Source organism: Callospermophilus lateralis, chromosome 7 (genome assembly GCF_048772815.1).
Source record: "Callospermophilus lateralis isolate mCalLat2 chromosome 7, mCalLat2.hap1, whole genome shotgun sequence".
NCBI lineage: Eukaryota > Metazoa > Chordata > Mammalia > Rodentia > Sciuridae > Callospermophilus > Callospermophilus lateralis.
The window spans coordinates 65,524,272-65,548,209 of NC_135311.1; the positions used below are offsets into that span (position 1 = coordinate 65,524,272).

General features: G+C 37.0%; 1 protein-coding gene across 4 annotated transcripts in view; it reads left to right on the forward strand.

Annotated features, from left to right (window-relative positions):
- Positions 1-23,938, forward strand: part of Evi5 (ecotropic viral integration site 5) — a 213,554-nt gene that overhangs the window by 75,176 nt on the left and 114,440 nt on the right. For all 4 annotated transcript variants that reach the window (XM_076863518.1, XM_076863519.1, XM_076863521.1 and 1 more), the window contains exons 6-9: positions 2,331-2,456; positions 8,907-9,050; positions 10,137-10,226; positions 10,328-10,425. In XM_076863518.1, coding sequence (XP_076719633.1) covers positions 2,331-2,456; positions 8,907-9,050; positions 10,137-10,226; positions 10,328-10,425 — 458 coding nt within the window. The remainder of the gene's footprint in view (positions 1-2,330; positions 2,457-8,906; positions 9,051-10,136; positions 10,227-10,327; positions 10,426-23,938) is intronic.

Below are 23,938 nucleotides of genomic sequence, written 5' to 3' on the forward strand. Positions count from 1 at the left end.
CTGGCTCCTTCTGGTACTGTGGCAGAGAAAATAACCACCCTGGGGGAGAGCCAGATTTTTAGCTAAAGGAAGGGAAGAATATTTGCAAAAGAGATTGAGGGTATAGGTAGAAGATTGGAAATGGGGTCAGATTAGGGGAACAGTAGAATTATATAGGATTAAAAGTTCTGGAATCTTGGGCTTCTTGTAGTGACTGACATAAATCAATGATGCTATAGAGCTTGATGAGATTAATAGGGATGGTCTCTAGGGCAGAATCCGGGCTGTGTTGGCAGGAAGGAAGAAAGTATGTGTGGGTTTTACCAAAGGCAATTTGGTTTCTATCCATGGGCTATGTCAAGGCAGAAAAAGTATGTTGTTAGTTGCAACATCTTCAGTAAGTTGAATGCCTAGAGATTCTTCAGCTTGTTCTCTTTGAAACACACTGGTATAATGTGAGTGAATGAGAGAATTAGCAAATTTTATTATTTTGAGAAAGATGGCTTAACAATTTGCATAATGTTATTACCTAAATAGTTTGAATGTCTTTGTAACTTCTTAAAGATTTCACACACATCTTCTTTGATATGATTTCTTAGTTATTTACAATCAAAATGTTTAATTGATACTTTTAAACTCCAATTACAGATAATTTGAAAACTAATTTCATAAGTTCTTTAAACATTTATGTTATATAACTTCTCAGAATTCTAGGGCTTTCCATTTCACTTAAGGTCAAATTCAAAAATCATACAATGGTCTCTAAAACCTTTGATGTTATTTCTTCTCCATAATCTAACCTGCACTCAAAATGACTTCTTCATTGTTGTTGTTTTGCTGTACTGCGATTGAACCCAGTGGCTCTCTACTACTGAGCTGTATCCTGAGCCGTTTTTATTTTATTTTGAGACAGGTCATGCTAAGTTGCCCAGGCTGCCCTTGAACATGCAATCCTTCTATCTATTTTTTTTTTAGTATTTATTTTTTAGTTGTAGTTGGACACAATACCTTTATTTAATTATTTATTTTTATGTGTTGCTGAGGATTGAACCCGGTGCCTCACATGTGCCAGGTGAGCACTCTACTGCTAAGCCACAACCCCAGCCCCAGTTTTTTTTTTAAAGCAATATAAGTTTAATCTGATCACATTAGTTTCTCATTCTTTAATTTGGCATCTGCCAAGTACTACTACTACTTCTTTTTTTAAATATTCTTTAGTTGTCAATGGGTCTTTATTTCATTTATTTATATGTGGTGCTGAGAAATGAACGCTAGGCAAGCGCTCTACCACTGAGCCAAACCCAAGCCCCCCAAGTACTTCTTGTATAGATTTTACTTTCTTGAAGTAGTAACTAATCTTGAAGTTACTACTAAAATAGTTACTACTAACTTAGTTACTACTAAACTAGAAGTTTCCTGTTTGCAGTTCTGTGAGTATGCTGATCTGACTCCCTCTCAGGGCTGTTGCTCCCCTCACTTTCTTCAGCATTTTTCTCAAATGTTCCCTTATCAAGGGACCTTCCCTGTCCTACATAAATATTAATGTGTCTCCTCAACATTCCCTCTTACCTACTATACTTCCATTTCATTCATTGCCATTTGACAAATATATGAATTAATTTATTACATGTGTTGTTTATTTTCCCCTACTATAAAGTTCAGGCTCCTTGAGAGTAGATATTATGTGGTGTTTTTGTTTGTTGGTTTGGTTTGTTTGGTTTGGTATTTGGGATTTAACCCAAGTGCACTTAGCTACTGAACTACATCCCCAGCCCTTTTTATTTTAAGGCAGGGCCTTGCTGAGTTGCTGCGGCTGGCTTCGAACTTGCAATCCTGCTGCCTCAGCCTTCCAAGTTGCTGGGATTATGGACATGCACCACCACAATCAGTTGAGATTATGTTTTTTTTGTTCATTGGTAGATCCTCAGAAAAAGAAAAGTATCCAACTCTAAATGAATATTTTTGGTTGAATTAATGAATTAGGCCATTTAAGGCAGTTAGTCTTAAAGGTTAAAAGACTTCTTTAACTTTACATTCTTAGAATGAGAACTTAGGACATTCTGATTTTTTAAAAAATCCTGTATCTTTCTTTTTTTAATATCTTTATTTTATTTTTATGTGGTGCTAAGGATTGAACCCAGCACCTCGCGCATGGCAGGCGAGCACACTACTGCTTGAGCCACATTCTCAGCCCAGGACATCCTGATTTTTACTAATCTGTTGCTCTTGAGTGCAATATGTAGCCTCTCAAAACAGTGTTTATGATTGGATGGGTACTTGTTTTAAATATAATTTGATTTATTTGTGCATCATAGAATATTAACCTGTGTTATTTTCGTCTACTAATGCAGATGCCAGAAGAAGAAGCTTTCTGTGTATTTGTTAAATTAATGCAAGATTATAGACTTCGTGAACTTTTTAAACCAAGTATGGCAGAATTGGGCCTTTGTATGTACCAGTTTGAATGCATGATACAGGTAAAAGTACAATTTTATGTTTGTTATCATCTCTGAGTGACATCTTTACAAATTCAATGTTAAAAGCATTAAAACAATTGAAAAAAATCAGTGCTTTTAATTGATAGGTAAATTACAGTTTGAAACTGGATAGCAGAGACATTCTACCACTGAGCTATAGCCCTAATCCTTTTTACTTGTTATTTTGAGATATAGGGTCTTGTGGTTTGCCCAGGTTTACCTCAAACTTATAATCTTCCTGCCTCAACCTCCCAATTAGATGGGATTACAGGTGTGCATCAGTATGCCTGGCTTCCAGTTTTTTGGAAATAGAGTTGACAAAAAAGCAACTATGTACCCACCAACAAGCTTAAATGAATACAAACATTGCATCACATGGACAATCGATAGTATCTTAGATAGGATGGGTATTTGGTTTAAATTAATTTGGCTATAATTTAGTTTTATTATTAATAAGTCAAATGTTATAGATATCCCCAAAGTTTCAACTCTGCATCCTTTCACCCTTCATCTCTTCTCAGATAGTATCTATCATTCTGAATGTGTCAATTTCTACATCTCAGCTTTTCTTTAAAGAAAAAAAAACACATCCCATTTTTATTGATAAACAATGTTAGGATACATTTTGACATGATCAGAAAAACATTGAATATAAATTGTTGTAACTCAGTCCCCAGCATTTTCCCCCCTTCCCTCTATTCCCATGTCTCTACTCTATTGGTCTTTCTGCAATTATATTTTTTAAATTAATATATTATAGATATATTTGATGTTGGGATTCACTGTGATATATTCACATATATGTGTGTGTATGTGTATAAAAATTTGTCCAAATTCAGGCTACTGTTCTTCCTCTATCCTGTTCCTTCTTCTTTCCCCTCAATGACCTTCCTCTACTCTATAAATTTTTCCTCTCTTTTTAAATTTTTTTTTATTTTTTAAAGAGAGAGGAGAGAGAGAGAGAGAGAGAGAGAGAGAGAGAGAGAATTTTTTAAATTTATTTTTCAGTTTTCCGTGGACACAACACCTTTTTATTTTATTTTTATATGGTGCTGAGGATCGAACCCAGCGCCCCGTGCATGCCAAGCGAGCGCGTTACCGCTTGAGCCACATCCCCAGCCCTTTTTCCTTTCTTTTTTTAAAAATTTTTTTTATTGGTTGTTCAAAACATTACAAAGCTCTTGACATACCATATTTCATACATTTTATTCAAGTGGGTTATGAACTCCCATTTTTACTCCGCATACAGATTGCAGAATCACATCGGTTACACATCCACGTTTTTACAAATTGCCATACTAGTGACTGTTGTTTTCTGCTATCTTTCCTATCCTCTACTATCCCCCCTCCCCTCCCCTCCCATCTTCTCTCTCTACCCCATCTACTGTAATTCATTTCTCTCCCTTGATTTTTTTCCCCTTTCCCCTCACATCCTCTTATATGTAATTTTGTATAACAATGAGGGTCACCTTCCATTTCCATGCAATTTCCCTTCTCTCTCCCTTTCCCTCCCACCTCTTGTCCCTGTTTAATGTTAATCTTTTTCCCCTCTTCCTCCCTGCTCTATTCTTAGTTGCTCTCCTTATATCAAAGAAGATATTTGGCATTTGTTTTTTAGGGATTGGCTAGCTTCACTTAGCATAATCTGCTCTAATGCCATCCATTTCCCTGCAAATTCCATGATTTTGTCATTTTTTAGTGCTGAGTAATACTCACATTGTGTTTAAATGCCACATTTTTTGTATTTTTTTTTATTGGTTGTTCAAAATATTACAAAGCTCTTGACATATCATATTTCATACATTAGATTCAAGTGGATTATGAACTCCCATTTTTACCCCCAATACAGATTGCAGAATCACATCGGTTACACATCCACATTTTTACATAATGCCCTATTAGTAACTGTTGTATTCTGCTACCTTTCCTATCCTCTACTATCCTGTCTCCCCACCCCTCCCCTCTCATCTTCTCTCTCTCTCTACCCCATCTACTGTAATTCATTTCCCTCCTTGTTTATTTTCCCCTTCCCCTCACAACCTCTTATATGTAATTTTGTATAACATTGAGGGTCTCCCTCCATTTCCATGCAATTTCCCTTTTCTCTCCCTTTCCCTCCCACCTCATGTCTCTGTTTAATGTTAATCATTTCTTCCTGCTCTTTCTCCCTGCTCTGTTCTTAGTTGCTCTCATTATATCAAAGAAGACGTTTGGTGTTTGTTTTCTAGGGATTGGCTAGCTTCACTAAGCATAATCTGCTCTAGTGCCATCCATTTCCCTGCAAATTCCATGATTTTGTCATTTTTTAGTGCTGCGTAATACTCCATGGTGTATAAATGCCACATTTTTTTTTTATCCATTCATCTATTGAAGGGCATCTGGATTGGTTCCACAGTCTAGCTATTGTGAATTGTGCTGCTATGAACATCGATGTGGCAGTGTCTCTGTAGTACGCTCTTTTAAGGTCTTCAGGGAATAGTCTGAGAAGGGCAATGGCTGGGTCAAATGGTGGTTCCATTCCCAGCTTTCCCAGGAATCTCCATACTGCTTTCCAAATTGGCCGCACCAGTTTGCAGTCCCACCAGCAATGTACAAGGGTACCCTTTTCCCCACATCCTCGCCAGCACTTGTTGTTATTTGACTTCAGAATGGCTGCCAATCTTACTGGAGTGAGATGGTATCTTAGGGTGGTTTTGATTTGCATTTCTCTGACTGCTAGAGATGGTGAGCATTTTTTCATGTACTTGTTGATTGATTGTATGTCCTCCTCTGAGAAGTGTCTGTTCAGGTCCTTGGCCCATTTGTTGATTGGGTTATTTGTTATCTTATTGTCTAATTTTTTGAGTTCTTTGTATATTCTGGATATTAGGGCTCTATCTGAAGTGTGAGGAGTAAAGATTTGTTCCCATGATGTAGGCTCCCTATTTACCTGTCTTATTGTTTCTCTTGCTGAGAAAAAACTTTTCAGTTTAAGTAAGTCCCATTTGTTGATTCTTGTTATTAACTCTTGTGCTATGGGTGTCCTATTAAGGAATTTGGAGCCCGACCCCACAATATGTAGATCGGAGCCAACTTTTTCTTCTATCAGACGCAGAGTCTCTGATTTGATATCTAGCTCCTTGATCCACTTTGAGTTAACTTTTGTGCATGGCGAGAGGATGGGATTCTGTTTCATTTTGTTGCATATGGATTTCCAGTTTTCCCAACACCATTTGTTGAAGATGCTATCCTTCCTCCATTGCATGCTTTTAGCTCCTTTATCAAATATAAGATAGTTGTAGCTTTGTGGATTAGTCTCTGTGTCCTCTATTCTGTACCATTGGTCTACCCGCCTGTTTTGGTACCAGTACCATGCTGTTTTTGTTACTATTGCTCTGTAATATAGTTTGAAATCTGGTATCGCTATACCACCTGATTCACATTTCCTGCTTAGGATTGCTTTTGCTATTCTGGGTCTTTTATTTTTCCATATGAATTTCATGATTGCTTTATCTATTTCTACAAGAAATGCCTTTGGGATTTTGATTTGCATTGCATTAAACCTATAGAGAGCTTTTGGTAATATTGCCATTTTGATGATGTTAATTCTGCCTATCCATGAACAGGGTATATTTTTTCATCTTCTAAGATCTTCTTCTACTTCTCTTTTTAGGGTTCTGTAGTTTTCATTGTATAAATCTTTCACCTCTTTTGTTAGGTTGATTCCCAAGTATTTTTTTTTTTTTGAGGATATTGTGAATGGAGTGTTTTTCCTCATTTCCATTTCAGAAGTTTTGTCGCTGATATACAGAAATGCCTTTGATTTACGCGTGTTGATTTTATATCCTGCCACTTTGCTGAATTCATTTATTAGTTCTAGTAGTTTTTTTGTAGACCCTTTTGGGTCTTCTAGGTATAGAATCATGTTGACTGCAAACAGTTTTTCTTTTTCCTATTTTTATGCCTTTAATTTCTTTCGTCTGTCTAATTGCTCTGGCCAGTGTTTCGAGAACTATATTGAATAGAAGTGGTGATAGAGGGCATACCTGTCTTGTTCCAGATTTTAGAGGGAATGCCTTCAATTTTTCTCCATTCAAAATGATGCTAGCCTGAGGCTTAGCATAGATAGCTTTTACAATGTTGAGGTAAGTTCCTGTTATCCCTAGTTTTATCTAATGTTTTGAACATAAAGGGATTCTGTACTTTGTCAAATGCTTTTAGTGCTGAGTCACTAAAGCAGACGAAAAGTGCTGCTTTTCGTCGGGTTCACGAAAAGCAGGCGAACCCGAGCTTGAATGTAGCCTATCTGGGCTTGGTGTGTGTTCTCCGCGGGTTCTTTAGCACTGAGCCTGAGTAATTTGTCTGCGAGATGCAGGTGAATGGCAGTTTCCGCGGGTTCTTTAGCCCTGGTCCAGAGCAGTTCCGGGAGCCGGAATTTGGCCTCTCTGGGCTGGGTGTATGTTCTGATAGGAGCAGGCTCCAAGAAGCAGTTTCCGCGGGTTCTTTATCTCTGAGCCTGAGTAATTTGTCTGCGAGACGCAGACAAATGTCAGCCTGAAATTACCTGTTCTATAGCTGAAAGAGCTGCGATCAGTCGAAAACAGGGATGGTGACGTCAGCTCTCCAAGATGGTGGCCGCTGGCTTCCTCTGTGGTCTGACCGGTGTGGAGAACCGAATTGGACCGCTTCCTTCCCGTCTCAAACCCAGAATTCAGCTCTGAGTACAGTAATTGCACAGCTGGCAGGAGCCCACAGAATCAGCAGTGCTGTATCTTTGCATTGCTAACTCGTCGTTTCCCAGCGCACGCCGCAGACTCTAGCCGCGGGGCGATTTGCTGAATAAGCAGCATGACCCTCCGTGCGGACAAATCTCTCGTGTTTGAGCCCCAGTAGCTGATCCTCATGCGATGGAAATCCTTCCTTTAGGTTTCGGAGCACCCCAATTTTGCTGGAAATTCCTAACAAGCTAGCTTTTAGCCATTCTACCTCATCAATCTCCTGCTCAGTGACGCGGTACACGGGGGTGATGCACTCCCTTCGCCGCTATCTTCCCTCTCCAATGCCACATTTTTTAATCCATTCATCTATTGAAGGGCATCTAAGTTGGTTCCATAGTCTAGCTATTGTTAATTGTGCTGCTATGAACATCGATGTAGCAGTATCCCTATAGTATGCTCTTTTAAGAACTTCAGGGAATAGTCCGAGAAGGCCAATAGCTGGGTCAAATGGTGGTTCCATTCCCAGCTTTCCCAGGAATCTCCATACTGCTTTCCAAATTGGCCGCACCAATTTGCAGTCCCACCAGCAATGTACAAGTGTACCCTTTTTGCCACATCCTCGTCAGCATCTGTTGTTGTTTTTTCCTTCCTTTTGATGAAATTATCTCTCCTTTTTTTCCCCCTTTCTCTCCCTTCCCTTCACTGCCCTATTTTGAATATCAGAGAAAATATTCAACCTTTGACTTTTTGGATTGGCTTATTTAACTTAACATGATAGTCTCCAGATCCATCCATTTACCAGCAAATGTCGTAATTTCATTCCTTTATTTATTCTAATCAGTTGTATATGTCAGCAGAATGCTCTTCAATTAATTTTACACAAATTGAGCACAATTTTTCACGTCTTTGGTTGTACACAAAATAGGGTCACACCATTTGCGCAATCATACCTGTACCTAGGATAACAATGACTGTCTCATTCCACAGTCTTCCCATGCCCCCTCCCCTCTCCTACCTCCCCTTTGACCAATCCAAATTTCCTCCACTCATTCTAACTCCTCTCCCCCCCATTATGGCTTAGCATCCACTTATCAGAGAAAACATTTAGCCTTTGGGTTTTGGGGATTGGCTTACTTTGCTTAGCATGATATTTTCTAATTCCATCCATTTACCTGCAAATGCCATAATTTTATTCTCTTTTATTGCTGAGTTATATTCCATTATATATATATGCAACAGTTTCTTTATCCATTCATCTTTTGAAGGGCATCTAGGTTGGTTCCACAGTTTGGCTACTGTGAATTGTGCTGCTATAAACATTGATGTGGCTGCATCACTGAGTCCTTTGGATATAGACTCAATGAGTGGTATAGCTGGGTCAAATGGTGGTTCCATTCCAAGTTTTCCAAGGAATCTCCATACTGCTTTCCAGACTGGCTGCACCAATTTGCAGTCCCACTAACAATATATGAGTGTGTCTTTTCCCCCACATCCTCACTTATTGTTGTCTGTATTCTTGATAACTGCCATTCTGACTGGAGTGAGATTAAACTTTAGAGTAGATTTGATTTGCATTTCTGTAATTACTAAACATCTCAGCTTTTTCACATTATGCTTGCCCTGATCTTTGTGTGTGGTATAGGTTAATCTTTTATATAAACTAAACTAGTATAATCTAGTATAAATACAATAATCTGACTTAAAACACTCAATTTTACTATGTTTTAATTTTACTTTGTTTTCTTCTCTTTAGGAGCATCTTCCAGAGCTCTTTGTACACTTTCAGTCTCAGAGTTTTCATACCTCAATGTATGCATCATCCTGGTTTCTGACTATCTTTCTTACAACTTTTCCATTACCAATTGCAACACGGATATTTGATATCTTTATGTCTGAGGTAAGCTAATTGGCAGACTAGCAGCAAGAGCTGAGCAAAGGAGTCATTGGGTTAATTAGAGCAGGGAAGAGAGGGGAGCAGTAAAAGAGCTCATGTGTTCCTTGCTCAATTGCTTCTGTGGATAATCTAATTTAAACCATAATCAGGTGGATCCTGTTACTATCCCTATTTGTTAGATGATAGATGAGAAAACAGAGTTAGAGAAAGGTTAAATAGCTAGTCTGTCTAAGCTGGGTGTGGTAGCACAAAACTATGATCCCAGTGACTTGGGAGGCTAAGGTAGGAGAATCACAAGTTGAAGGCCAGTCTCAGCAACTTAATGAGGCCCTAAGCAACTTTGAGAGGCCTTGTCTCAAAATAAAAAAATTAGAAAACAAAATAAAATTAGGGCTATCCCCCAATACCAAAAAAAAAAAAAAAGTAGCTTGTCTATAGACCCACACATACATGTATAGTAACTAGGTTCAGACAGAGACAGTTAAATTGTGGAATCTACTTTCTTAATCAAACCTGTTTATCACTTCCTAATTGATTTATTGAAAATTAGTGAAAGGTAAACTCTACCTTACAGGTAATATTGTTGTAGTGAATCTATTATCCAAACAGCTAGAAATAATTGTTATAATTTTCTTCTATTCTGCGAACATATTGCAAATTGTCTTTTAAGTGTGAGTGACACATAATGATCCTTTGTCTTCTGTTTTCTGAACCCAAAGTTAATTGTTATTAGTTACATCTTGGCAAGATCAATTTGTATTTCCTATCAAACTACGGTTCAGCCACTGATCTGTTGTAATTTGCATGTAAATCTCTCCTTACACCTGTTTTTGAGAGTAAAGTTTTCTGGGAATGCAGCTCTGCTCATTAATGTGTTGTCTATGTCTGCTTTTGGGGTACAGTGGCAAAATTGAATAGTTGTGGCAGAGGCCCACCAAGTGTCAAGTGTTTGCTGTCTGACTCTTAACTGAAAAGGTTTGCTAGTCCCTAGTTTAGAACACTGAATATCTACTTTAGTATTATTTTGATTTAGTTTTTGTTGATGACAAAGTTAAAATAAATTTGGCTTTATTTAATTTATTTCATCAGGGTTTAGAAATAGTGTTTCGAGTAGGATTAGCACTTCTTCAAATGAATCAGGCTGAATTAATGCAACTTGACATGGAAGGAATGTTACAGGTAAGTCAGTTCACGATTTCTTGTATATCTTTAGATTTAACTATTAAACAATAATAAATGGCACTCAGTGGTTCTTATGTTTTTATTTTACTATATTTTAGCACTTTCAGAAGGTCATTCCACATCAGTTTGATGGTAGTCCAGATAAACTAATCCAAGCAGCTTACCAAGTCAAATACAACTCAAAAAAAATGAAAAAGTAAGTATTTTATATTTTCTGTTTTAGTTATAGGAGTTTGTTGAAGCATATAGGATATTTAGTGAAAATGACAAAACATTCTAGTGATAATTACATTTTTCCTCCTTAGATGATAGAACTGTATGGTTTTAATTGGTGGTATTAACAGTGGTTTCAATATCAAAGTTAATGTTGGAATGTCACACTACTTTTAATAGTTGTATATAGGACCTCTTGTACTACCTTTAAACTCCTGTTATTCCTTGTATTTTGACTGGAGTTATGAGCCTGGTACATGTATATGTGTGAATGTACAGTTATTATTAATATTTACTATTATTATTTTGGTGATGGGGATTGAACCCATGGCCTTGTATGTGCTATACCACTGAGCTGCACCTTAGCCTAATGTACTGTTATTTTAAAACCACTTCAGTGGTGTGGTTCCATTTATTGACATTCTTTTCCCCTCAGTTTGACTCCAAAATGTCACTTAAGTCCATGAGTAGCATAGCCAGAAAGATGAATTGAGAATTTAAATTTTTATGTGTTGTATATTACCTTCTTTATGTGTGTGGTGTGTTTGTTACTTTCTTTTTTTTTTTTTTAGTTGTACATGGGCACAATATATTTATTTATTTTTGTGTGGTACTAAAGATCGAACCCAGTGCCCCACACATGTGAGGCAAGTGCTCTACCACTGAGCTACAGCCCCAGCCCAGGGTATGTTACTTTCTAATGAAGCTTTTTTGGGTATCTATTATAAAAGTTTAAGATAAACATTCTTGGCTCATTTTGGTTTTTTTGTTTTTAATAGAAATAGGGTAAGTGTATTAATTAAGAATGATAGCTTTATTCTTCCAGCTTCTAGTACTTAAATGATTTTTAACCTGAGGTCATAGTAGGCATTCTTTTTTTGTGGGGGGCGGATACTGGGGATTGAACTCAGGGGCACTCAACCACTGAGCCACATCCCCTCTTTTTTGTATTTTATTTAGAGACAGGATTTCACTGAGTTGATTAGCACCTTAGCAAAAGCTTTGAACTCTTGATCATCCTGCGTCAGCCTCCAGAGCTGCTGGGATTTTAGGCGCGTGCCCTTGTGCCCCAACTGTAGTAAGCATTCGTGGCATTCTTGACACAGTAATTTTTATGGTATAGAATGCTTTAAAATAGGGAAGGAGAAAGAGAGGTATTAGAGTCTGAATTAGAATAAGATGTATTTCATGCTTATGTAATTATGTCAAAATGGATTCTACTGTATGTATAACTAAAAGAACCAATAAAAATAATAGTAATTTCATATGCAGTTATTATCTTTTCTACTATAACATGAAATTATATTCTGATTTACAACATACTCCCTGAATGTTTGTTTCTTTTTTTTTAAGAGAGAGAGAGAGAGAGAGAGAATTTTTTTAATATTTATTTTTCAGTTTTCAGTGGACACATCTTTACTTTTTATTTTTTATGTGGTGCTGAGGATTGAACCCAGCGCCCCGTGCATGCCAGGCAAGCACATTACCACTTGAGCCACATCCCCAGCCCCTCCCTGAATGTTTCTACTCCAGAAAGTATATTAGAATATGAGTGAGAATAATATTTCTAAAATTCATTATCTCTAATTGACAAAAGCAAGCCAATTCATGAGTTTCAACTCTTTTTATTTGAGATTACCTGTGACATTTTTTTAAAAATATTTTTTTAGTTGTTGATAGTCCTTTATTTTATTTATTTATATGTGGCGCTGAGAATCAAACCCAATGCCTCACACATGCCAGGCAAGTGCGCTACCACTGAGCCATAGCCCCAGTCCTACCTGTGACATTTTTAGTAACCACCATCATACTAAGAAATAGACCAAAAGGCTACTTTGTTCTATAACAGTTAATACCTTAAGGAGTCATCTTGATTTTTGCCTCTTGATAAAACTACATTTAAATCACACTAGTCAAAAAGATTATTTTACTTTAAAAATATGATAGAGAATGAAGTTTAATTGGGTGCTCTGGTATGTACCTGTAGTTCCATCTACTCTGGAGGCTGAGGCAGGATAATTACTGGAACCCAGATGTTCAGGCCAACCTTTGCGACATAATAAGGTTGCATCTGAAGAAAAGAAGGAAAGCTAAAAATGAGAATCTTTAGTCTTCCTGGTAACTGAATCTCTTTTTAGAATTTATCATCCATATAGTCCATTTCTAAAATTTCAGCTATCCAACTTCTGATCCTCTAGTTCTTTCACTCCCTTACTCACAATCCCTGTTGTGCTTTATCAGTAAACACAGTGGAATATTACTTGTCAATAAAAGAGAATAAAATCATGGCATGTGCAGGTAAATGGATGGAGTTGGAGAAGATAATACTAAGTGAAGTTAACCAATTCCAAAAAAACAAATGCTGAATATTTTCTCTGATATAAGGAAGCTGACTCATAGTCGGGTAGGGACGGGGAGCATGGGAAGAATAGACTAACTCTAGATAGGGCAGAGGAGTGGGAGGGGAAGGGAAGGGGGCATGGGGTTAGAAATGATGGTGGAATGTGATGGACATCATTATCCAAAGGACATATATGAAGACACGAATTGGTGTGAATATACCTTATATACAACTAGAGATATGAAAAATTGTGCTCTATATGTGTAATATGAATTGTAATGCATTCTGCTGTCATATATTATAAAAATCAACTAAAAACTTGCTAAAAAAAAAGATCCCTATCTGGTGTCCAGTATCCTCTTACCTGAATAAATATACTGCCTTTACCCTTATTGCGGTCTATATTTAAATAGCCAAGTGTTATTGCATAGTTTGATTGCTGACAACTGTTTCCACTGCTTCTACATGCATATTTATATTGACTTTAATTTTTCCACTCACCACAGTAGTTATTTCAAACCATACCATTCTTTCCAAGTTCCCATCCTACTTCATACCTCTCAGTAAATTCCCTTACTGTTAATTCATCCACCATCATTTTCAAAATTTCTGTCATTTCCCTGATAGACTTAGCTATATTCCTTTCATCCTTTTTCAAAATACAGTTTTATTTATTTCTTTATGATGTTGATTCAGAATACAAGGTATTATTTATTCATTCCCATCTTTTTCAGGCTCTTGTCCTATTAATTATTATTACTGTCTTTTCTCTTCAACTCCTTTTCTTTCAATTTTATTTTCTTCAATCTAAGAAGGTAATTTTGAGTTGTGGTTTATAAGTTTAAAAAAAAAAAACCTTCCTCAATATAGTATTTCATTCTTCTTTTATGAAGCTTAACTGTGAGGGAAAAAAATAGTTTTTACTCATTAGCTTTAGATCATATTTCATCTGCCTTTTCAATTGAGAAGCACACAGAAATATGGATTAGAATAATAAACATGCATATGCTTATCTTCTAGAATTAACAGTTGTTAATATTTTGCCATATTTACTTTTTTTCTTAGATATTTCAAAGTGAATTATAGAAATCTTGAATACTTTATTCCCTAATGCTTTAGTATTTATTGATCACTATAAAATAAAGGTATTTGTCTCTTTACCACTTAACAAGAATTCTATAATATTGCTGAATATCCAATCTAAGTTCACATTTTCCTAGTTGTGCCAAAAATGTCTTTTGCCATCTATTGTAGTGCATTTAATTATTCACTCAGATCTCTTCTTCTCCTCTTGTGGTTCTCTCCAGAACCTAGGGCCTCCTACATCCTAGGCAAGTATTCTACCACTGACTCACATCCTAACCTTGAAACCATTTTTAACCCTTTGTGCTTAACCGTACTCTTCCATAAAACTATTCCTTTTGAATTTTTCCTTTTTATTTATTCTTTCAAGAAGTACCTCTTGAGCTGGGTGTGATGGCATATACCTGTAATTCTAGCAACTTGGGAGGAGATGGGAAGATTACACATTAGAGACCAGCCCCAGCAACTCAGTGAGACCTTGTTTCAATAAAGAAAAAAAAAAAAAAAAAAGGCTGGCGTATAGCTGAATGGTAAAAGGTCCCTGGGTTCAATTCCCACTACCAGGAAAAAATAAAAACAACTTCTTGAGTACCTAGTAGGTGCTAATATAGTTCCAGTTTTCAGAAATGAAATTTTAGATTTGCTCATAAAGCTTTCATTCTGTGTGGCAAAGCAGAAATTAAAAGGAATTACACATGAGGTGGTGATAAGTTTTTGAAGAAAGACAGTCTGGTTAAAGAAATCAGAGAATGATAAGTGAGTGACATCCCTTTTTTATTTTAATTTAATTTTTGCATATTTTTATTGGTGCATTATACATAATAGTGGGATTCATTGTTACATATTTATGTGCACACACAATGTAACAGTATAATTTGGTCAGTATAATTTCCCAGTATTTCTCCTTTCTATTCCTTTTTTCCTCCTCCTGGTCTCTTTCTTTGTACTGATCTTCCTTGGATTTTTTTTTTGAAGCCACTCCCCCACACCTTTATTCTCCTTTTCATCTCTAGTTTCCATATATGAGAGAAGACATAACCTTTGACTTTCTGAGGTTGGATTATTTCCTTTAACATAATGTTCTCAAGTTCCATCCATTTTCCTACAAATGACAGAGTTTCTTTTTTATGGCTAAATAAAACTCCACTGTGTATGTGTTTGTATGTATATATGTGTGTGTGTGTGTGTGTGTGTGTGTGTGTGTGTATACACACACACACCAAGTTTTCTTATCCATTCATCCACTGATAGACATCTAGGCTAGTTCCATAGTTTGGCTGATGTGAATTGTGCTGCTATCAAGATGAATATGCATGTATGACTGTAGTATGCTGACTTTAATTCTTTTGGATAAATACTGAGGTGTGGTATAGCTGGGTTATATGGTGGTTCCATTCCTAGTGTTTTGAGGAAACTTCGTACTGATTTCCATAGTGGTTGTACTAATTTACAGTGTAAAAATGTTTCTTTTTCTCCCCCTTGCTCTCCAGGCTTTTTATTGTTTTTTTGTTTTTTTTTTTTGTATTCTTAATGGCTGCCATTCTACCTGGAAGGAGTTGAAATCTTCAGTGTGTTTTTTTTGTTTGTTTGTTTTTTGTTTTTTAATTTTTGTTTGTTCTTTTTAGTTCTACGTGACAACAGAATGTGTTTTGACATATCATACATACATGGAGACTTACCATTTTTGCAGTTGTACATGATGAGTTACATTGGTCATGAATTCATATATGAACATAGGAAAGTTATGTCTCATTCTTTCTACTATCTTTTCTATTCCTATCCCCTCTCTCTTCCCTTCATTTCCCTTTGTCTAATCCAGTGAACTTCTATTCTTTCCCCCCTTTTATTGTATGCTAGCATCCGAATATCACAAAAAACATTCGGCTTTTGACTTTTGGGGATTGGCTTATTTCACTTAGTGTAATAGTCTCCAGTTCCATCCATTTACCAGCAAATGCCATAATTTCATTCTTCTTTATGCTGAGTAATATTCCATTCTACCACATTTTCTTTATCCATTCATCTGCTCAGTGTAGTTTTTTTAAAATATTTTTTTAGTTGTCAATGGACCTTTATTTACTTTATTTATTTATATGCAGTGCTGAGAATTGAACCCAGTGCCTCACACATGTAAGGCAAATGTTTTACCACTGAGCTGGTGTATTTTTTTTTTCAGTGTAGTTTTGATTTGCATTTCCCTAATTGCTAGATGTGTTAAACATTTTTTTATATATTTGTTGGCCATTTGTTTCTGTTCTTTTGAGAAATGTCTGTTTAGTTCACTTGCCCATTATTTTTTTGTTGTTGTTCTTTTGGTGTTGAGTTTTTAAGTTCTTCTTCTTCTTCTTCTTCTTCTTCTTCTCCTTCTCCTTCTCCTTCTTCTCACAGTATCTTTATTTGTTTATTTTTATGTGATATGATGCTGTTGATAGAACCCACTCACACATGAGAGGCTAGAGCTGTACCACTGAACTACAACTCCAGCCCTTGAGTTCTTTATGTATTCTAGATGCTAATCCTTTGTCAGAAGAATAGCTAATACAGATTTTCTTCCATTCTGTAGGTTCTCTCTATACATCCTTAATTGTTTATTGTACAGAAGCTTTTTAATTTGATGCCATTCCACTGATTAATTCTAGGTATTATTTACTGAGCTTTAGGAGTCTCATTGAGAAAGTAGTTGCTTGTGCATATATGTTGGGAGTGTTGCCCCTACATTTTCTTCTATGAGTTGCATAGTTTCTGGTCTAATTCCTAGATCTTTGATCCATTTAAAGCTGACTTTTTTTTTTTTTTTTTTTTTTGGTAGGTGTACATGGACAGAATGGCTTCATTTGTTTATTTTTATGTGGTGCTGAGGATCCAACCTAGTACCTCACATGTGCTAGCAAGTGCTCTGCCACTGAGCTACAGCCCCAACCCTTTTTTTAATATTTATTTTTTAGTTGTAGTTGGACACAATACCTTTATTTTACTTATTTATTTTTATGTGGTGTTGAGGATCTAATCCACGGTCTCGCATGTGCAAGGCAAGTGCTCTACCACTAAGCCACAACTCCAGCCCCTGACTTTTTTTTTTTTTTTTTTTTTAGGAATGTGCACATACACATTTGCATTTATTTATTTTTATTTTTTTTATTGGTTGTTCAAAACATTACAAAGCTCTTGACATATCATATTTCATACATTAGATTCAAGTGGGTTATGAACTCCCATTTTAACCCCAAATACAGATTGCAGAATCACGTCGGTAACACATCCACATTTTTACATAATGCCATATTAGTAACTGTTGTATTCTGCTACCTTTCCTATTCTCTCCTATCCCCCCTCCCCTCCCCTCCCATCTTCTCTCTCTACCCCATCTACTCTAATTCATTTCTCTCCTTGTTTTTTTTCCCATTCCCCTCACAGCCTCTTATATGTAATTTTGTATAACATTGAGGATCTCCTTCCATTTCCATGCAGTTTCCCTTTTCTCTCCCTTTCCATCCCACCTCATGTCTCTGTTAAATGTTAATCTTTTCCTCCTGCTCTTCCTCCTGCTCTGTTCTTAGTTGCTCTCATTATATCAAAGAAGACATTTGGCATTTGTTTTTTAGGGATTGGCTAGCTTCACTAAGCATAATCTGCTCTAGTGCCATCCATTTCCCTGCAAATTCCATGATTTTGTCATTTTTTAGTGCTGCGTAATACTCCATGGTGTATAAATGCCATATTTTTTTTATCCATTCATCTATTGAAGGGCATCTGGGTTGGTTCCACAGTCTAGCTATTGTGAATTGTGCTGCTATGAACATCAATGTGGCAGTATCTCTGTAGTACGCTCTTTTAAGGTCTTCAGGGAATAGTCCGAGAAGGGGAATAGCTGGGTCAAAAGGTGGTTCCATTCCCAGCTTTCCCAGGAATCTCCATACTGCTTTCCAAATTGGCCGCACCAATTTGCAGTCCCACCAGCAATGTACAAGAGTACCCTTTTCCCCACATCCTCGCCAGCACTTGTTGTTGCTTGACTTCAAAATGGCTGCCAATCTTACTGGAGTGAGATGGTATCTTAGGGTGGTTTTGATTTGCATTTCTCTGACTGCTAGAGATGGTGAGCATTTTTTCATGTACTTGTTGATTGATTGTATGTCCTCCTCTGAGAAGTGTCTGTTCAGGTCCTTGGCCCATTTGTTGATTGGGTTATTTGTTATCTTATTGTCTAATTTTTTGAGTTCTTTGTATATTCTGGATATTAGGGCTCTATCTGAAGTGTGAGGAGTAAAGATTTGTTCCCATGATGTAGGCTCCCTATTTACCTGTCTTATTGTTTCTCTTGCTGAGAAAAAACTTTTCAGTTTAAGTAAGTCCCATTTGTTGATTCTTGTTATTAACTCTTGTGCTATGGGTGTCCTATTAAGGAATTTGGAGCCCGACCCCACAATATGTAGATCGGAGCCAACTTTTTCTTCTATCAGGCGCAGGGTTTCTGATTTGATATCAAGCTCCTTGATCCATTTTGAGTTAACTTTTGTGCATGGCGAGAGGATGGGATTCTGTTTCATTTTGTTGCATATGGATTTCCAGTTTTCCCAACACCATTTGTTGAAGATGCTATCCTTCCTCCATTGCATGCTTTTAGCTCCTTTATCAAATATAAGATAGTTGTAGCTTTGTGGATTAGTCTCTGTGTCCTCTATTCTGTACCATTGGTCCACCCGCCTGTTTTGGTACCAGTACCATGCTGTTTTTGTTACTATTGCTCTGTAATATAGTTTGAAATCTGGTATCGCTATACCGCCTGATTCACACTTTCTGCTTAGAGTTGCTTTTGCTATTCTGGGTCTTTTATTTTTCCATATGAATTTCATGATTGCTTTATCTATTTCTACAAGAAATGCTGTTGGGATTTTGATTGGCATTGCATTAAACCTATAGAGAACTTTTGGTAATATTGCCAATTTGATGATGTTAGTTCTGCCTATCCATGAATTTTTCCATCTTCTAAGATCTTCTTCTGTTTCTCTCTTTAGGGTTCTGTAGTTTTCATTGTATAAATCTTTCACCTCTTTTGTTAGGTTGATACCCAAGTATTTTTTTTTTTTTTTTTTTGAGGATATTGTGAATGGAGTGTTTTTCCTCATTTCCGTTTCAGACGTTTTGTCGCTGATATACAGAAATGCCTTTGATTTACGCGTGTTGATTTTATATCCTGCCACTTTGCTGAATTCATTTATTAGTTCTAGTAGGGTCTTCTAGGTATAGAATCATGTTGACTGCAAACAGTTTTTCTTTTTCCTATTTTTATGCCTTTAATTTCTTTCGTCTGTCTAATTGCTCTGGTCAGTGTTTCGAGAACTGTATTGAATAGAAGTGGTGATAGAGGGCATCCCTGTCTTGTTCCAGATTTTAGAGGGAATGTCTTCAATTTTTCTCCATTCAAAATGATGCTAGCCTGAGGCTTAGCATAGATAGCTTTTACAATGTTGAGGTAAGTTCCTGTTATCCCTAGTTTTATCTAATGTTTTGAACATAAAGGGATTCTGTACTTTGTCAAATGCTTTTTCTGCATCTATCGAGATGATCATATGGTTTTTATCTTTAAGTCTATTGATGTGGTGAATAACATTTATTGATTTCCGTATATTATATTTCCCCAGCCTTGCATCCCAGGGATGAATCCTACTTGATCATGGTGCACAATTTTTTTGATGTGTTTTTGTATCCGATTCGCTAGAATTTTATTGAGGATTTTTGCATCTAGGTTCATTAGAGATATTGGTCTGTAGTTTTCTTTCTTTGAGGTGTCTTTGTCTGGTTTTGGAATCAGGGTGATGTTGGCCTCATAGAATGAATTTGGCAGAGCTCCCTCTTTTTCTATTTCCTGAAATAACTTGAAAAGTATTGGTATTAATTATTCTTTAAAGGTTTTGTAAAACTCCGCTGTATACCCATTCGGTCTTGGGCTTTTCTTGGTTGGTCTTTTGATTGCTTCTTCTATTTCATCCATTGACATTGGTCTGTTCAAATTGTGTGTATCCTCCTGACTCAGTCTGGGCAAATCATATGACTTAAGAAATTTATCGATGTCTTCACTATCTTCTATTTTATTGGAATATAGGTTTTCAAAATAATTTCTAATTGTCTTCTGTATTTCTGTAGTATCTGTTGTGATATTGCCTTTTTCATCCCGTGTGTTAGTAATTTGAGTTCTCTCTCTTCTTCTCTTCGTTAGCATGGCTAAGGGTCTGTCGATCTTATTTATTTTTCTGAAGAACCAACTTTTAGTTTTATCAATTTTTTCAATGGTTTCTTTTGTTTCAATTTCGTTGATTTCTGCTCTGATTTTAATTATTTCTTGCCTTCTGCTACATTTGCTGTTGTTTTGCTCTTCCTTTTCTAGGGCTTTGAGATGAAGTGTGAGCTCATTTATTTGTTGGTTTTTCATTTTTTTGAGGAATGACCTCCAGGCCATGAATTTCCCTCTTAAAACTGCTTTCATTGTGTCCCATAGATTCCTATATGTTGTGTCTGTATTTTCATTTATCTCTAAGAATTTTTTGATTTCCTCCTTTATGTCTTCTGTAACTCGTTGATCATTTAGTAACATATTGTTCATTTTCCGTGTGATGTAGGATTTTTCCTTTCTTCTTTTATCATTGATTTCCAGTTTCATTCCATTATGATCCGATAAAATGCATGGTATTATCTCCACCCCTTTATATTTACTGAGGGTTGCCCTATGGCATAATATATGGTCTATTTTTGAGAAGGATCCATGTGCTGCTGAGAAAAAAGTATATCCACTTGATGATGGTTGATATATTCTATATATGTCAGTTAAGTCTAGGTTATTGATTGTGATATTGAGTTCTATAGTTTCTTTATTCAACTTTTGTTTGGAGGATCTGTCCAATGGTGAGAGAGGTGTGTTGAAGTCACCCATAATTATTGTGTTGTGGTCTATTTGATTCTTGAACTTGAGGAGAATTTGTTTTATGAACGTTGCAGCACCATTATTTGGTGCATAAATATTGATAATTGTTATGTCTTGTTGGTGAATGGATCCTTTTAACAGTATATAATGTCCTTCCTTAGCCCTTTGGATTAATTTAATCTTGAAGTCGATTTTAATCGATATGAGGATGGCCACCCCTGCTTGGTTCCGAGGACTGTGTGTGTGGTATATTTTTTCCCACCCTTTCACCTTCAGCCTATGTATGTCTTTTCCAATCAGATGTGCCTCCTGCAGGCAGCATATTGTTGGATTTGTTTTTTTAATCCATGTTACCAGCCTATGTCGCTTTATTGGAGAGTTTAAGCCATTAACGTTTAGAGTTACTATTGATATATGGTTTGTACTCCCAGCCATGTTTGATTATTTATCTTTTTTTTTTAATTTAGTTTGTTTCTCCATGATTAGCTTTCCCCCCACCCTCTGTCTTTACTGAGGCACTTCCCACTGATGGTTTTGGTTATTGTTTTTCATTTCTTCCTCGTGTAGTGCTTTGCTCAAGACGCTTTGCAATGCTGGTTTTCTGGCTGCAAATTCTTTTAGCTTTTGTTTATCATGAAAAATTTTTATTTCGTTGTCATACCTGAAGCTTAATTTTGCTGGATACAGAATTCTTGGTTGGCATCCATTGTCTTTCAGTGTTTGAAATACGTTATTCCAGGATCTTCTCGCTTTCAGCGTCTGTGATGAAAAATCTGTTGTTAACCTTATTGGTTTACCCCTGAATGTAATCTGCCTCCTTTCTCTTGTAGCTTTTAATATTTTCTCTTTGTTCTGTATATTGGCTATCTTCATAACAATGTGTCTTGGCGTTGGTCTACGGTGATTTTGTATGCTCGGTGTCCTGTATGCATCGAAAATTTGTATATCCGTTTCCTTTTTTATTTCTGAAAAGTTTTCTGTAATTATTTCATTCAGCAGGGTACTCATTCCCTTGATTTGAACCTCTATACCTTCCTCTATCCTGATGACTCTTAGGTTTGTTTTTTTTATGTTATCCCATATCTCTTGGATGTTTTTCTTGTGATTTTTTTACCAGCCTTTCTGAGTTGGCTCGACTCTTTTCAAGATGATATATTTTGTCTTCATTATCTGACGTTCTGCCTTCTACTTGCTCCACTCTGTTAGTGATACTCTCATTTGAGTTTTTAGTTTGGTTTATAGTTTCCTGCATTTCTTGAATTATTGTTTGATTTTTTTTATAATCTCTATCTCCTGATAAAGATGCTTTACTTCTTCTTTTATCTGTTTATGTAATTCATTTTCAATGTGTTCTTTCACTGTTTGAATTTGGTGTCTCATATCGTCTTTAAGGTTCCATTCCATCTGTGTAAGGTATTCCTTGAGTTCTTTATTTGACCATTTTTCTGATGACTCTAGGTCCTCCTGAATGTTTAGGCTGTCTTTCATTGTTTGTACTCCTTTTCTTCCTTGCTTTTTCATGCTGCTCATGTTGCTTCTTGTTCTGTTTGACTGCTGAGTTACTGTTTACTCCTATAAATTTATTTGATGCTTGGGAGGAAAGGTATTAGAAGGGAAGGGAAGAAGTCACTAAAGAGAATGAGAGTAAGCAGGTAGAATTCAAGGAAGGGGGAATAAGAAAATTGAAAAGAAATGAAAAGACAAAAGAAAAAAGAAATAGAAAATAAAAAAAGAAAAAATAATAAAAAAATAAAAATTTAAATTTAAAAAAAAATTTAAAAATTTAAAAAACAACAACAAAAAAAATGAAAATGTAAAAGAACCCAAATTTTAAAAAAAATTAATAAATGCAGTCTTAGAGTTTGATTAACTTCTCTTCCAGTAGGTGGAGCTGTTCCCACCGGGCCAATATGTGGGAACCAATCACTGTGCAGCAGCTCCTCCTCCCAGACTGGGCGGGTCTCCAATCCTGAGTGCCTAGGGCCTTCTCTTGTGTCTAGTCACTTCCCCACTTTTTCTCAAGCCAGGCCTTGCTCACCCGTGACGCTCACTACAATACTGGCTACACGCCAGGTCTGCTGTTCCCGGGAGACTTATTTTCATGAACCACTGGGCACACTCTCCCTGTTTGCCATTCCCTCAGACCCTACGTTTGTAGAGCTTGGGGCTGAGAACCCTCAGTGAATTTTGCTAGCCCTCCGGTAGCCACGCCTCCAGTAGCTGGTGCCAGAGGCCTCAGTTGTCAGCACTGGTGGGAGCAGTAGCTGGGAGTTCCGCGCCTAGGTCCCGCGCCACTCCTGATTCCCTCGGTCTGACTATCGCGCTCACGGGAGAGCTGGGAGGGGCCCTTAAGGTTTCCCCACTGTGTGGAGAGGGAAGGCTAGGGGATTACACACCTTTCGCAGTTATCTCCTCCGCCGCATTCTGGTGACGTCAGTTCTCTCCCATGGTGGTATCCCATGCAAATGGCAACAGTTCGTTTCCTTTGCCGGGTTGACCAATGCAACGGGTGGGTTCTGACTGTCTCTCCTAAGCCCCGTTTCAATCCTGTGGCCACTGCCTATGAAGGCTCAGTTGGCATTAACCTCCGTAGGATCAGAAGGACCGACCAGTTGTTTCAGCGTGATGGTTTAGTGCTGAGTCACAGCAGTTTGTCTTCGAGAAGCAGGTGAACGGGAGCTTGAATTCAGCTGATCCGGGCTCGGTGTGTGTTCTGAGAGGCCCAGACTGTTCGCCCCAGATCCACGTCAGCTTAGCATTGCCTAGTGATCCTGAGCAAACAGCATTTAGATGGTTTACGATTCCCTATGCCTGCGCAGCTGAAGAGGTCAGAGACTTGATCTCTCCGCGCCCGCCGCCATGTTGGATCTGCACCCTGAATTTTTTTTTATTTTTATTTTTTTAGTTGGAGTCTGACACAATACATTTATTTATTTATTTTCATGTGGTGCTGAGGATTGAACCCAGTGCCTCACATGTGCTAGGCAAGGGTTTTACTACTTAGGTGCATCTCCAGCCCTCAAACTGCCTTTTATGAAAGGTCAGAGATAAGGATCTATTCTCATTTTTCTACATATGGATAACCAGTTTTCCCAGCACCATTTTTTAAAAAGACTGTCTTTTCTCCAGTATTCATTTTTGGCATCTTTATCA